The 15,550-nt window shown below is 40.7% G+C and overlaps 3 protein-coding genes across 4 annotated transcripts; 2 read left to right on the top strand and 1 right to left on the bottom strand.

Moving 5' to 3' along the window:
- Positions 1 to 366: 366 nt before the first annotated feature.
- Positions 367 to 3,843, top strand: LOC307261958 (kelch domain-containing protein 1; the record flags this gene model as incomplete). Its single annotated transcript, XM_080042693.1, has 13 exons — positions 367 to 419; positions 526 to 696; positions 782 to 887; positions 1,078 to 1,218; positions 1,310 to 1,423; positions 1,503 to 1,680; positions 1,763 to 1,891; positions 2,231 to 2,418; positions 2,536 to 2,732; positions 2,819 to 2,910; positions 2,994 to 3,048; positions 3,328 to 3,425; positions 3,710 to 3,843. 13 exons carry the CDS (start codon positions 367 to 369, stop codon positions 3,841 to 3,843), a joined length of 1,656 nt encoding a protein of 551 aa, XP_079898819.1.
- Positions 3,844 to 4,315: 472 nt separating this feature from the next.
- On the bottom strand, positions 4,316 to 8,016 carry gstz1 (glutathione S-transferase zeta 1). Of its 2 annotated transcripts, none has more exons than XM_080042278.1 (9): positions 7,808 to 8,016; positions 5,824 to 5,875; positions 5,667 to 5,734; positions 5,410 to 5,490; positions 5,197 to 5,322; positions 5,006 to 5,081; positions 4,860 to 4,912; positions 4,725 to 4,774; positions 4,316 to 4,474 (listed from the first exon to the last, which is right to left on the bottom strand). In XM_080042278.1, exons 1-9 carry the CDS (start codon positions 7,835 to 7,837, stop codon positions 4,348 to 4,350), a joined length of 663 nt encoding a protein of 220 aa, XP_079898404.1. In that variant the 5' UTR covers positions 7,838 to 8,016; the 3' UTR covers positions 4,316 to 4,347. The 2 variants fall into 2 exon arrangements, with proteins under 2 accessions (XP_079898404.1, XP_079898405.1); XM_080042279.1 differs by lacking the exon at positions 7,808 to 8,016 and adding an exon at positions 7,551 to 7,680.
- A 225-nt stretch (positions 8,017 to 8,241) lies between these two features.
- Positions 8,242 to 14,910, top strand: aldh6a1 (aldehyde dehydrogenase 6 family, member A1). The gene is made up of 12 exons (XM_080042980.1): positions 8,242 to 8,368; positions 8,877 to 8,918; positions 9,033 to 9,107; positions 9,558 to 9,719; positions 9,883 to 9,961; positions 10,718 to 11,020; positions 11,897 to 12,018; positions 12,414 to 12,603; positions 13,095 to 13,276; positions 13,366 to 13,545; positions 14,371 to 14,469; positions 14,567 to 14,910. Exons 1-12 carry the CDS (start codon positions 8,330 to 8,332, stop codon positions 14,669 to 14,671), a joined length of 1,578 nt encoding a protein of 525 aa, XP_079899106.1. The 5' UTR covers positions 8,242 to 8,329; the 3' UTR covers positions 14,672 to 14,910.
- The last annotated feature ends 640 nt before the right edge of the window (positions 14,911 to 15,550 follow it).

Below are 15,550 nucleotides of genomic sequence, written 5' to 3'. Positions count from 1 at the left end.
TATTCACATTTTATGTTGCCTACTGTTTCCAACAGTTTATAAAATAGATAAAAGAAAATAACCAAATAAAGCCTAATAACTTCATTTATTTAATAAATAAATGAAAACTATCTATTTTACTCTTCTGTTAAGTAGACGTGTTCAGTAAAAGGCTTAGCTAACTAAACAATGCAGCCAGGTGTTTACCGATGACGTTGTTTCCTGCTAATCAACTTGATTGTACTGCAGTCACACACCTGTGTTTTCACAACGGCCTCGAGCTCGATTAAACCAGAAGTAACTACCAGAACTCCATCTTGTACAGCAAGGTTTTCACCGGCCCTTTGGTTTTCTAAGCTCGTTCATGAGGCGAGCAACATCGGTAGCATGAACTTTTATGCGCTTTGGTCCCTGCGTGATGCTCCCCGCCAGTTCATTGGGTAGGCTAGGACTTTGTGGAAAACCTATGGCGTTAAGTTTTCACACCGAAAAAAATATAATTCAGACATGTTTTGTTCCCTCGGCCCCGGTTCTCACTGTCCGCAGAAAATCCAACCGACAGTGCTTTCAAGTTCACATGCCGCTGCCTCTTCCCAAACACCTAGTCATCTTTGGTCTTGGAGAATGGAAGTGCAGTGAGACAACAATCTCTGTAGAGGTTCTGGTCAGTGCAGAAGTACCTGCCCAGAACATTGGGACTCTGTCAGCTCAAGCAAGGTGCGTGGAGAAAAAATAGGGCATTATCTATATAGTACTTTAAAAAAATATTCGCTAGAGTGTTAATTGGTAAACCTAAACTCAGGTGCCTGACTTGGGAGGGTGACTGGAGTACTGACATGGTCACAGTGGCAGCTCAGAGAGGCAGAAGGGGAGTTTATGGCAAGATTGTTCTCACAGTGTGTGAAGAGGTAGGAGAGTTTAAGGTGGCTTAACTGTTCCAAGGTAATACTGTTCAGCAAAATGAAAACAACAATAGTATTCTTAACCTTATATGGTATCATGGTTATAGTTTACAACATTAGAATGCATGTTCCACTTACTCCATGGATCACATTGTGCATTTTCACTTTGTTTTTAAATGAGATGACTTGTGACCAGACCATGCAGTCTATTGAGCAGACTCAGGATGACGCCAGTGTCTTCAGCCCTCCTCTGGTTCAAAGGAAACGCCTGTCCCCAGGACAGCATGATGCCACTGATCTCTCTTGCACATTACAAAAAAAGACCAGAAATGAAACGGTAAGATAAAATGGGGGGTGTTTAAAAAAAAAAGTATTTGCAGTTACCGTCACTTGTATTTGCAACATCTCACCTTTGTCCCGTCTTGCAGATGACTCCCGACTTGTCACACTTGGGCGACAGTGTTTGCGATGCAGAGATCCAAGTGAATACAATTGACACTAGTGATTCAACTATGGGAAGTAAAGCCCCAGTTTGGCCTACGGTAAGAGTTGTGCTCAAGAATATGAACATTCATTTCTGCATGTAAGGCAAATAACTTATTTGTGACGTACGGACATAAGGATAAGACACCCAGACGGACAGTCATTAGTAAGAGGGGCAACTTCAGGTGGAGCTCTGAGGACATGGACAGTCTCGCCGAGGACATGGAACAAGCTTCGACTCCCAAGAAAAAGATTTTTTCCAGGATTAACAGCCAAGAGGAGATGACCATTCAGATAAAAAACGACAACAGAGGCGGTAAGAAGAAAAGCAATTCTCAGTCACTGCAGTCACATCTGAATGCACAAAAATGGGGTTTTTGACAGAGATCATGATTTAGTTTCAGCGTGTCCATCAAAGCGCTGGAGCCACACGATGTGTCTGAGTGACCCCGACACAGCCATCCTCATCGGAGGAGAGGTGGCAGAACACAACAACTGCAAGGACTCCCTGTGGAAGCTCGAGTTAGGTCTGTGAAGTCAGTTGAGCTACTGTACTTGTTTTGTCACATGTTGCGTACGTATAGAGCATGTGGGTTTGCCAGCAGCAGATCATGAGGTTTAATTCTTTACAGCCAAAGAAGGAATTTAGATGAACAACAAAGGCCTTCATTTATGTCGACTGAACATGTGTTTCCCTTTTTATTATGGCTGCGTTGCATTACCCATACTTCCCTGCTATTTAGTATGGTAGAAAAATATTCAGGATGTCCTAAAATATGCAGGATGTACGTTTTATGGTCAGCTGTAGTATGTTAGTATGTAGTGTAGTAAAAAGGAAAAGTGTTTCCCTTTTCATCCCTTCCCAGACAATGACTTCTGGTTCCCCATGAACTCCTCTGCTTCCGGACCCGTACCACCCGTTGCCCGGGGTCACTCTGCGTCCTATGACCCAGATGCCAAGTCGGTCTATGTTTATGGTGGCCTGAGGGAGGGTCAATGCTACAGCGAGATGTATATCCTGAACACTCTGACCTGGAAGTGGAAGCTTGTCACTGTGGGTTTGTTGCAAGTTGCTAACGTGTTGTGGTTCTTTATTTCTTATCAAATACTTAAGCAGATTTGTAGAAAATGCTTTCTTCTGGTCTGTGTTTCTAAATTTAACCCCATTCAGGCGAAAGGAAATGTTCCAAATTTGGCATATCACTCTGCAGCCTTTTATAAGAAGGAGCTCTTTGTCTTTGGTGGAATTCAGCCGAGCCATTCTTCTGGGGATAAATCGTGCAGTAACTTGCTGTACATCTTCAACCCTGAATTTGAACTCTGGTACAAGCCAATTGTGGAGGGGGAAAGACCTCTGCCTCGCTTTGGGTCAGTCATCTTTTCAGAATGACTACAACAAATTTACTGTTGTCTCTCTTACATATTGATCCCATGCTTATGTTTGTATCGAGCAGACACTCTGCTTCATTGATGTCCCATAAGTTAATCATATTTGGAGGACGGAAGACTGCTACCTACCTTAATGATCTCCACGTCCTAGATTTGGGTATGATGAATATTTTGGTGGCTGTATCAGGCAACAATTTTGTGTCCAGGTTTAAACTGACTTTTTTTTCTTACTGAGGGAAGGATTAATGGAGTACACAGCTGTGAAGTGTGGGAACATGCCACCACTGCCTCGAGGGTGAGTTCTGCACTAATCAACCTTGAGTAACGTCACCAACGTAGCCATCTGGTTTTTGTATTTTTGGCATCCTAGACAGACGGAACTGCTTTTGAATTTGATGGGTTTTGACACAAAATATAATTTCTATTGACAAAAATGATGCCATCGTTCCGCATAGTTTGTAAGAATATTTTGAGCTCAACATGAAATAATAAAAGGGATTTTTTTGGTTTTGAATATTATGTAAAAACTGGCAATTATGATATAAACTAATGGTACATATTTAAACTTGGACAGGTTTCATGCAGCTGTACCAGTTTCAGATAACAGGATTTTAGTCAGTGGAGGTTGCAGTGCAATTGGAGCCCTGCAGGATGTACATATTTTCAACACTGGTGAGTACTTCATTTGTGCAATCTGATCATATAACAAATAAAATGTTCTGAGTGATCTGGTTTAGTCCATTCATTTTAAATTTGTTTGCCGTTTGGCTTTAAACAGACATTAATTATTTTTTCAGCCTCTTATGTGTCAGAAATCAACAGCTGTATGAATCACCCCTTCTGCATTGATTTCTCCTCAGACACCAACATGTGGAGCTCAGTGGCATGTCCTCTGCTTTGCTCCAAGCCTCGTGCCGGACACAGCATGATACATTTGGGGTGCTCCTTTCTAACAGATGCTGGGAAGCGCAGGCAGAGCCAAAATGTCCCTATCCATTGCACATTGTTTGTGTTTGGTGGGTCAGACTGCTCAGGTACCTTCTACAATGACACAGTCAAGTGCACAGTGGAGATTCCTGGTGACAAGTGATGGATTCATTGGGGAGGAAATCCAAACAGCAGTTTTTAAATGGTGGAGATGCTGTAAAATGCCCCTATTATGTGACAGAAAATAACACTCTATCTCCCCATGTGTATCTGTAACAGTTAATTTTGTACTCGTTGTTTGTCTTAATTTTTTTGTTATTTTTGTACAGTGTATTCTGATGTTTAAACCTTATATTGTTTCTTTGATGCCCATACATGCATCATCCATACGAGCAGCATGCTGTGTGTGACGAGCACCGAAAGGAGATTATGCACTTTGCATAACAAATCTATGATCTGCATGTTTTACCCATTACTCTTTTGTCCTTTACCTTGACACCACATTTCTGTATGTATTTAAAGTGCTGCCCTGGGTGAAATGTAACAAGTCAAAATGCTAATAAATATTTGAAACTCAATTTTCCTTGTCATTTAAAGTAACAACACTGAAATAGCATAATTTTCAAACAATTTTATTTACCAATGTATAAAGTTGTATATCTGAGTTCTATGCACGCAGATCAGCCGGTGTGTCTGGTTGGTGGGACGGATGGCTCACTTTGAAGGCTTCAATCTCAAGCAAGGTTTGATTTAACCTTTTGATAGTTGGATACTGCTCGACTTCCACTTTGAACCTGTGGATATTAAAGAGACAGATGGGTCATGCTTCTATCCATGGGGTGCTGAAAGCACAGCATGGTCCCGGGCGTAGCGGGACTATTCCGACTATTCCATGTAAACGGAAAGGGTACATAAAAAAAAAGAAGCAGGACATGCTATATCTTTATCAAAATACCATGACTTTTATTTTGATCTCTTCTTGTTATTAGTCTTAAATGTGTCGTATTTATGTTGAACTTTCTAATGAAATGTCTGATTAAATACCTCTCTGCATTGTAGACTTGTGGGACCAGACAGATGTCAGCCATGGATATCTAAAAGATGCGCAATGGGTCAGGTGAATATTTTCTGTTGTATAACCCATTGTTCTAAAGCTTTTTAATCTGTCCATAGTCTTACCTCGTCACCTACACAATATTTCCCAGCTGTTTGCTTCAGAATGGGCTCAAGAGCTGGCAGAAAAAGGTGCACATAAATAATATTGTAAAGGAAGTGGAGTGACAAAGTCAGTATAACTCTGGATGTAGTTGAGGTCTTCCACTGACCTTGAAAGCCGCGTTCAATGAAGTGCTTAGCCCACTGTGCCTTCTCTGCTCCTATTTTCTGCAGCACGTACAAATTCTAAAACCACCAGGAATTAAATAATGAAGTTACACATGCTCTGACATAAAGTGACTTTATTACTGTATCATGGTCCCGCTTTACTTTGTAATAATTTGGACCACGCTGTTCTCACCTGCACAGGCTGTATCCCAGAGGCAATGACATCGCTGATCATCCGAACCTGAGCACGTTTCTTTGGGTCTGCTGGAAGAAGCTGAGGCCCTGGCCGGGTCTCATCCAGGTACTGGATCACTGCCAGCTGTGAGAGGGAAAAAACACACTTTCAGTCGTGTTGTCAAATAACTAAATTATGGTGGAATTAAAGGTGAAGAGTTTGGGGACTCACTGACTGAGAGAGGGTGATGCCGTCAATTTCAACTGCAGGCACTTGTTGCATGGGGTTTAATGCCTTGTACTGCTCCGTAAGCTTGAGCACAGAGAACATGATTTAAAAAAACATGCATCGGCAGCCTATGTCGTTAAGTACGTAGTAGTAGTAGTACAATTAAAAAAAATAAAAAATACATAATCTTTCTATCATGTTCAGTATGTAGACCTATGTCATTTTCACATTGATATGGATGCTAAGAATCTATACCATACCTGCTGACCTCCATCTTTGATTAGATTGACTGGAACCTGGTCATATTCAATACCTTTGAGAACAAAAGCTGGTGCACACAAAGTTAAGTTTTCATCTTGTTTACATGGGTATGCCTCAGCAAAAAATTGTCAAATGTTTTGCTGTGGCATGACTTACCAATGCGAACTCTCCAGGAACAGGAACTTCTGAAGTATCCATGAAGAACAGGCTGTACAGAAAAACATAAACAGAAAACTCAGTTCATTTAAAATATCACATTTTCCCTTGATATGGCTTACTTTTCTTGTCTCTACTGGTTCACGGGTCAATATCGCTGTGGGGTGCCTTTCCACCCTCACAATACTTGAAAATTTTAGTCCTAAATTTCCATATCCTTTATGCTTTATCATAAATAGTGGACTCTGAAGTTGTGTAAATATATATTTACGGAGCTCCCACACCTATTTTTAGTTAATTATGACCTGTTTTCAGAGGAATGAGTGTAAGATATGTCCACCCTGTCATGGAAATGTACATTACTGCTAAACATGTTTTTTATTTGAATTTTAAGATGAAAACTATATTTTATAAAAGGTATGATGTCCCTTTCCTACACAAGGACTTTGTTTGATTTCATATTATAATAATTTTTTTTTAATGTATGTGATCCCTTCGTTTTCAAAGAAACACACACAAGTCGCACATGGATTTCTTTGATTTGGAAAGTAAATGTGATATTTTGTTAGGTTTTTTTTGTGCACATTATCCCATCCCTCACTTAGCTGTTATACACTAATTAAATATTATTATATTTTACAGTATGACTGATTTTTAATCTAAACATGTCAAGATGACAGGGTGGACAATCACATGACTGCGAGCAATTTGTGCAAATTGCAATAATTCAATGTGACCAAATGATAAAGGCAATGATACAGTGAGATCCAACCAGGAATAAGCAATAATATAGAATAATGACCTAGCTTGTATCTGTGTTTGTGTGCACACAATTGTCTTGCATGTATCATCATTTACAATTCCCATTTAAAATGATTGAAATGTCCACCCTGTCATGGGAATGTCCACCCTGTCGCCACTTTACCCAATGCAAGACATGACAGGGTGGACAATTGAGGATGATGACAGGGTGGACATTTTGATCTTAAATTTGCATGTAAGCTAATAAGTAACTAAGATTGTATAACTGGCTGGTATGGTTGTTGAAGAGAAATGTCTATAGTTAAACATACACATTTTTAAACTATTGAATTATCAACAGTTATGGTGTATTTCATGCCGACAGGGTGGACATGTTAAGCTTTGGACAAACCTGTAAGCAAACTTTTACAAAGAAAATGTGTGTGTAGGAAAGTAATCTAAACACTAAACTCAGCCTTTTACATTCCCCATCAATGAAATGCATTAATCACTGGTGTTGTGGTGTTCCTGGAGTGGATGACCTTTTCTTTATTGGACGGATTCTCCAACATGACAGGGTGGACAATTTTTAAGGGACACAAACAAACATCTTCTTTTTTTTAAATAAATTAAAATTAGAAATGTGTGTTAAAATTATAAATACACCTTAGTTGAATATTATTACTATTGTATATAATTGTATGAAAAAATTAGATAATTTGTATGATTAGACCACATTTTACTTGAATTGTAAATTAATGTTCACTGCGAGGGACAAGGGAAAATAGCACATATCCTCTTTTACAAAACTGAATAAAATCTAAAATATGTATCTGAAGAGCCAAATAATGTTTTGTCAAGAATAGAAAACCATTGTCCAGTACAACAAACCTCTTTCATATTATTTTTAAGCTAAATTAAGACAGTAATTCACTAGTTTGTGCATGGGACACCAAAAGGCACCCTACAGGGATATTGACCCTCACCTTGGTTTGGGTTGCCATTGCTTTTTTGGCTCTACCTTTCCCTCAACTAGACTGAATCAACTATTGCATGCAGTTTTTCTCCAGTTTAACAGTCTCATGGTCATCCAGCAGCCAATAGCATGTGCTCCTAAAATCCCTCCTACCCACTCTTTGGTCCATGACTAAGCAACATCTGGGCTTCATTTGGTTTCATCTAAGAGAGCTGGTGCGCACGCAAACACACACTTGGCAAAGAAAAAGATAACTTTTTGCCGTACCTTGGCCATGCAAACCAAGGACAAATGCATTGTTGTGGTCGTGATCACGCTATCGCTTTTATTTATAACATTGGCTGTGCTACTTGTTTTGAAGATACGTCGACTGTGTCCTGCCTATTTCACATCAAAGCCCCTCTTCCTGTCTTCTACGATCAGTGTATCATGTCGCTTAGGAAACGACGCTCAGTCTAGAAGCTAACTCTTTTAGCTATTTGGTCAGAGTTCAGCTCCGGGTTGCGTAACATCCAAACAATACATGGAAGAATGACCGACCGAGAATTTTATCAAATCATAAGCCCAGTTCCACAGCCAAGGCGGGTTGATCAAAAATCTCAACTAGGGATTGGACAGAATGTACCCAGGTTGGCCAATCAGGTTGCGTCAGATTTGGTGAGCGCCCGCCCACAGGTAGGCTACTACATCTCCGGGAGGAAGAAAACTGGATGCCGTCCTCTGCTGGCCACCGTCCCACCCGCGGAGTTGGTCATATCTAGTGTGCCTGCTCTTAATAAATTACCCACCATGGCGACAACAGCGTTAAGATCAGTGCTGAAGGCAAGGGTAAGCTTTTCACCTTTTTATAGCTTTAAAACTTCTCCCAAGTTGCAAATGACGCAGGCATGAGATTGTTTACAAAGTGCCAGCTGTCATGTGCTGCAGCCTGCAGGATTTGATTTTGATTTGCTTACATAACTTATTTCTCACATATGGGATTAACTTCACTTGTTTCTGCTCTTTTGGAATTTACCTGATATTCGGTTTTGATTGTAGGATTTTAAGGCACAATCAATGAGCTGATTAATAATGTGGAGAAAGTTGCCTATTTCACCCTTTTTATACTGTAAAACATGAAGAAAACTATTGATTCTACCAGTCGGTTTGACTTTGTCCCTTTGCCTTTTCATAATGGCACTTGGTAGTTGTTCATTAATGTTGTGGGCCTTCAGGTTTCAACAGGAAACGGCTAGTTTTGTGTATTCAGTGGCTCACAAAGTTTGTAAAGCAAAGCCACGATAACAGTTTTGAATAGAGGGATAATATTTATTGCATTTGATGATTTCTCCCTCAGGTCCCACTGAAAGTTGGCCGCATGTGCTACTCTTCCTCAGTGGTGAGTTGAGAACACTTAATTGTCAGTCTGCTATTACACGTTACATCACATATCATAAATTAATAATGAAACTGCTGACTACATGCAGATGTTTTGCAATATCTGTCTTCACAGCCCACCACCAAGCTGTTTATTGATGGAAAATTTGTTGAATCTAAAACCTCAGAATGGCTGGATATTCACAATCCTGTAAGTACTTCACGTCTGGATCAGAAAACTATGAATAGTCTAACTTTATAGTTGGATAGGTGTTGATCTGCTGTTGAAAATGTTATATTGAGACATTTGTATTGTCCCTTTGTTATTTGAGCAGTTTCACTTTATGTTAAAGTAACTCATCAAAATTAAAAACAATGTCAAGTGTAAAATTAATACGATATATGTAACCAAAATAACTGATTGCCGCTGATAAATGATTTAAACCGCGGCTAAGGTCGGATAACGAGTCACAAATGTTTTCTCATGGACTGAATGTGGAAATCATGTCTCTTTTAATTAATAACTCTGACCTCTCGGTTAAATATCAATATACAATTCACCTGTTCCATCATTTTTGGTGAACTTAAACAGCCCCTTCTAATCGAAACTTAACTTTTCTTTTTCCTTTATTAATGTACATTCTTTTTTTCTCCTTGGCAGGCTACCAACGAGGTGATCTCTCGTGTACCCAAAGCCACCCAGGAGGAGATGTTGGCTGCTGTTGACTCGTGCTCCAGAGCCTTTCTCACCTGGTCTGAGACCTCAATCTTGGCTCGGCAGCAGGTCTTCTTGCGCTATCAGCAAATTATCAAGGACAACATTGTAAGTCAAAGGGTTCAGATCGATGTAATATGCAGAAGTTTACTGTTAAGATGTAATATAATTCATTTGATATAGTTTCTGAAATTCTAAAACTCTAGTTCAAATGACATTACATCCAAAGATGAAAACAAAGGACTGACACAGTAGTCGTCTTGTGTTTCAGAAAGAACTGGCAAAGTCCATCACAGTGGAGCAGGGCAAGACCCTTGCAGATGCAGAGGGAGATGTGTTCAGAGGATTGCGTAAGTTTATCTCATTGTAACTTTTTACAAAACCATGGGCAAACATGTGCATGTTATGTAGGCTTTGACTTTGTGGTTAAAAGGATAGTTAATAAGTTATAGTAGCTCTGTATCTGTGGAACAAAGGGCAGACTTCCCCATGAGTCCTATCAATGATCGCTACTAAATGATTGCACTTTTCGTGGCTATCCCCTATACTTTTTGAATGAATTAACCATTCTTCTTGCCCCATTTCTATCACAAATAGAGATTGTAATTATATAAAAAATTTGGAATATCTTATCTTTATATAATAAATTATAGTTGAGTGCAGGTGTTAACACACTTCATAACATTAGGACATCATCATATAGATTGAAAGACAAACTTTCTCTCTCTTTTTGGAGAGTTTGTAGAAATTTCATCTTACATACATTGTCTCTCTCTTCCACACAAAGTCACAGACACACACGCACGCGCGCATGCCTGTGCCTAAGCAGGTAGAGATCATCAACCTGACCACTGCCACATGTCGAAGTGTTGCTGGGCAAGACACTGAATCTGAAATTGCTCCCGATGGTTATTTCGCATCCTATGTGATCGCTGCTGCCATTGGTGTATGAGTGTGTATGTCAATGGGTGAATGACAAATAATGTGAAGCACTTTGAAAAAGCGCTATATGAGTGCAGTCCATTTACTTAGATTGACACATCTTCAAACAAGAAAATAAATCAACTCATGTATTGCATGCCCTGTTTCGCTTGTTTTCTCTGCAGAGGTTGTGGAGCATGCCTGCAGCATCACCTCTCTGATGTTGGGGGAAACCCTGCCCTCCATCACAAAGGACATGGACACCTACACCTACCGCCTGCCTATCGGAGTGTGTGCTGGCATCGCCCCCTTCAACTTCCCTGCCATGATCCCTCTGTGGATGTTCCCAATGGGCATGGTGGCAGGAAACACCTACCTGCTGAAGCCCTCAGAGCGGGTGCCAGCCTGCGCCATGCTACTGGCTAAGATGATTCAGGACGCCGGTGCTCCGGATGGGACGCTCAACATCATCCACGGCCAACACGCTGGTAAGAGTTAGCCGCTGTCTGAACATAATTTAGGTCTGAACCTAATCTGTAATGCTGAGAAAAGGCAATGTCTATGCTGAGCCTTAAATGAATGCATGTTAAGCATCTAAATTAATGGTGGGGAAGCTGGTCTTGGTGATTTACCACAGTCACTAATGACTTTTGAATAATTTGTTGGACAAGTCATGAAAACAAACATGTTTATGATCTGTTAAGCTACTATGTAACACAAGAGCCTTCTACTGAAAACGAGTTGATCCATCCATTATTTTAATGACAGAAAATGAATCTGCAAATATTTTATAGACATGTACGGTACTTACTTTTACTGTTACTAATTTTTCAACAAAAAATATCAAACGTTTGCTGGATCCATCTTCTCTAATGGGAGCATCGCTGCTTTTCTTTGTCTTTTATGATCGCCGTCTAAATATCTTCAGGGAGTAGGTCAGACAGAACAAGCTATTTAATGAAGTAATTTCATCTCTCGTCTCAACATTGGACATTTGTTACTATTTGCTGACATTTAAAATAAAAAAATCACCTATTCATTTTTTTGGGCAAATTATGACACAATGAATGACACAATCTCGTAAATAATAATAGCTACATCCAACTATTTTTATATATAATATTGTTTGATACATTGATGCATATGACAAAAAATAAGAATGAGGCCTATCAAAAATGTCAAAGGAGGTTTTACTGTAACATTTCTCACTTATTGTGTAGCTCTTCCTCACCCTTGGGGTAATTGCTTCATATTCTCTGCAATGCATTGTCTCACAGTATTTAAAATATCTGGAAATGAACTACTGTGATTGATTAAATGATATGAAAGTTAATGTCATTTCTAAATCTGTCTCTCTGCCACAGCTGTGAATTTCATCTGTGACCATCCAGCCATCAAGGCAATCAGCTTTGTTGGCTCGAATCAAGCCGGGGAATATATTTACGAGAGGGGCTCTAAAAATGGCAAGAGGGTCCAGTCCAACATGGTGAGTTTCAAATGATAACACAACACAGGTGAAATGTTTCGACACCTCCTGTTAATGTCCAGAAGGGGGCAGCATTGGCCAACAGATTCTTGTTGTATATTTTAACCTTATGGCTCCTCCTCACTGCCAGCTGTACAGATGTGAGAAGATGCTAAACAGAGTGCAGCTGTGCATCACTGTTTTAAAGCCAGGCTGTTAATTATAAATGTCCTATCTCTTTATTCTGATTTGTGTTCATCAATCCAATATGGCCCAAAATGTGGAACAGATGTGCTCAAACACAAATTTGTAGGTTGTATCTAAATCCCTGATATTATGTTCTCACTTGTGACTGACCAGTAGCTGTAAAGTGGAGATCAAACGGCAGAAGGCTAACCACTTCTCGTGTCCTGCAGGGAGCCAAGAACCATGGTGTGGTGATGCCTGATGCAAACAAGGAGAACACTCTGAACCAGCTTGCGGGAGCAGCGTTCGGGGCAGCGGGACAGCGTTGCATGGCTCTGTCAACTGCCGTCCTGGTGGGTGAGGCACGGAGCTGGCTGCCGGAGCTGGTGGAGCGGGCCAAGGCCCTGTCCGTGAACGCAGGTACCGCAGCACTTGTCAGCCCCACCCTTCACCTCTCCGCTTCTCCTGAGCCCGTGTTCCCTCGAGGGCCTCTGGTCTGGTCTAGTCATGTCGGGGGCCACCCACGCTGCCCTAACCACACCTCTCGCCTCTTGCCCCGTTGTAACTTCATATTGGGATCAGCTGGGAGAGAGAGGGCTTGTTAGTCAGCCATGCTGCAAATTTGTGGCCAGATCTGCGGCCCAGACCTAAATGGCGGTTCGCAGCATCAGATTCTCTGAGAAAGGAACGATGTGGAGTCAAATTGAGAATGATTCTCCCAGTTTTCAGTGATATGGACTCTAATTTGTGTAGCGCACAGGAAACCCCTAAGTATCCATTTTTGAGGGAGTGCCTCAGGGTGCCCCTCGTCCTGGCTTTTGCGTGTTTGTGGCAGTGCCCTTAATTTGCTCTCATCATGCAAGTGCCATAGTATGTAACCTTATAGCTGTTTGTTCTTATGGCCCTGTTAGGAGATCAGCCTGGTGCAGACGTGGGGCCTCTGATTTCGCCCCAGGCCAAGGAGAGAGTCTGCAGTCTGATCCAGAGTGGAGTGGATCAGGGAGCTAAACTGCTTCTGGATGGCCGAAAGGTCAATGTTAAGGGTTATGAGAATGGCAACTTTGTGGGTCCCACCATCATCAGCAATGTCACAGTATGTGTGTCAAATATCCTTTCTTCACATATGTATTTGCATCTAAGTATCATTCTGAACTTAATTGTGTTGATATTGTGCTCTCGCAGCCTGAGATGACGTGCTACACTGAAGAGATCTTCGGGCCTGTGTTGGTTGTTCTCGAGGCAGACACTCTAGATGATGCCATCGATTTGGTCAACAAGAACGTGTATGGCAACGGTACAGCTATCTTCACCACAAATGGCGCCACTGCACGCAAATACACCCATGAGGTGGACGTGGGCCAGGTGAGTGGCTGCAGCCTCCAAATGTGTTCCTCTGTTTTGGGAGAAAGGAGACATTCACAGCCCTCTGTCATGTCTATACTGCATCTCAAGCAGGGGAGCACATCACATTTCTGTTTGGAAACCTTCACACACATTAAAACAAAAAAACAATTTTCCATGTCAAGTATAGCCCTGTATGCCCCTAACCTAAAATAAACACATTCGGCAACCCCCTTCCCTTCACTTCCCAAACCAAGCAAGACTGCAAATAGCTATAGCAAATATGCATGTTAAATGAAAACAGGGAGACATAGAAACATTTTTCCTGGAAGTATATCGAAGAAGGAAACCTTAAATTAAACTCAAAAGGGATTCCTCGGGTTCTGCTAATTTTTTCAGCATAAATATGTCCAGCCCTTACCCTGTTTGTTTGCCTGTGGAGCCTTAGTAATGCCTTGTGTTTGCTGTTCACATGTCGGGGAATGCTGTGCAGGCCATGTGCTGTACTCTTCTCCAAACCTCGATGCAACAAACAACTACTTTTTATTTTTTCTCCCTGCACCTTCACCAAACAGCCTTGGAGTGGCCAAACGTATTTCTTTGCTTTTAAAGTCAAACCAACTAAACCGTGCACCTTCATAACAAAGTGTTTATTAATTTTTTCTCGTTTTTCATAAGCGCATGGAATGTGTTCAAAACTGCAACTATAAGCCACAGGTTTAGCTTTTGCTCATAAAACACATCTCATCAGTCACATCTTACTCATCCTAGCAATTTGGGATAGTGTGGAATTGTTTTACAAAATTAACACTTGTGAAAAAGACAGAAAATGCTTGTTTTGTGCAGATTGGAGTCAATGTTCCCATCCCTGTTCCATTGCCTATGTTCTCCTTCACTGGATCAAGAGGATCCTTCAGAGGGGACATGAACTTCTACGGAAAACAAGTAATAAAGAAACAAAGTCATCTCATTGTTACAGGTACAAGAGAAAAACAAACAGCAGTAATGATGTTATATAATGTTTTAATTTTCTTCTTTCCAGGGCATCAATTTCTATACACAGATCAAAACTGTAACCTCACAGTGGAAAGCTGAAGATGCCACCTTGAAGACTCCTGCAGTTACCATGCCTACCATGGGACGCTAAATACTCCATTAAAGTGCTGCTGTTCAGTCAGGAAAAAACAGAAGGCCTAGACACCTTTCTTCCACATAGAAAATACAAAATGTTCAATGTGAATAGTAAAGATTGTTTATAAGACGTGTTTATAGAAACTTCATAAGTAAACCACTGTGGCCAAGATTTTAACTATGCAAAACATCTGTACCTCTGTGGAAATGTTATGGTTCAATGTAATTTCCTCAAATACAACACCAGTATCCAAACATGTGTGAGTGTGTATACTTAGTATTGTTAGTTTAATCCCTATGAATAAAGGCTACCATGGATGCACTGCATTGTGTTCCACTGGAACCCCCAGCCAATGATTGGTTGCGTTCCGAATCGCATAGTTTCTACTATATAGTATGTAGAAAAAAGATTTAGGATGTCCCGATTCTTGTGGCCAGATTTAGGATGGTTAGAAGTACCCGGATGTTCTACTTCATCCGGCCAAGATTGTTAGTGTTAAAAACTGCATCCTATTTGGGCAATTCTGACCCACAATCCAATGCGCATGTGACGTCACAGTGACGAAGCCTCCATATGAAAACAAACAGGGATGCGACGGATATGAAAGCAAGAGGCAAGATCAAGGCGCAATGTTATGATGAAATAAGAGAGTAAAAGTATGTCCCAATAGTATGCCTACTGCAAGATTTATTTTTATCGTCGGAGGTAGTATGAAGAATAGAGAAATGAAAGAGTATGCGATTCGGAACGCAACCATTGTTTAGAGATCTTGCACATTATCGGGCGCATAGTTTGGTATTCGCCAAGTTAAAAAGGGTTGTAACAGAATTTAAACAATCCTCAAATGAACAAAAAAATACTTGCAAGCCATATATATATATATACACATGCACA

Source organism: Ammodytes marinus, assembly GCF_949987685.1.
Source record: "Ammodytes marinus genome assembly, chromosome: 15".
Taxonomy (NCBI): domain Eukaryota; kingdom Metazoa; phylum Chordata; class Actinopteri; order Uranoscopiformes; family Ammodytidae; genus Ammodytes; species Ammodytes marinus.
Note: the sequence above shows the minus strand (reverse complement) of the source record. Positions and strands in the feature narration are given on the sequence as shown.

What these genes read in the sequence shown, in the direction of transcription:
- gstz1 (XM_080042278.1), bottom strand. Translation starts at nt 7,837, where the DNA reads ATGCATTTGTCCTTGGTTTGCATGGCCAAG. An exon ending in CCTTGGTTTGCATGGCCAAG is followed by an intron (nt 5,876 to 7,807) that starts GTACGGCAAAAA and finishes TTTTCTGTACAG; the next exon opens with CCTGTTCTTCATGGATACTT. An exon ending in CAAGTCTACAATGCAGAGAG is followed by an intron (nt 4,475 to 4,724) that starts GTATTTAATCAG and finishes TAATATCCACAG; the next exon opens with GTTCAAAGTGGAAGTCGAGC.
- aldh6a1 (XM_080042980.1), top strand. Translation starts at nt 8,330, where the DNA reads ATGGCGACAACAGCGTTAAGATCAGTGCTGAAGGCAAGG. An exon ending in TGTGCTACTCTTCCTCAGTG is followed by an intron (nt 8,919 to 9,032) that starts GTGAGTTGAGAA and finishes CTGTCTTCACAG; the next exon opens with CCCACCACCAAGCTGTTTAT. An exon ending in AGAGGGTCCAGTCCAACATG is followed by an intron (nt 12,019 to 12,413) that starts GTGAGTTTCAAA and finishes CGTGTCCTGCAG; the next exon opens with GGAGCCAAGAACCATGGTGT.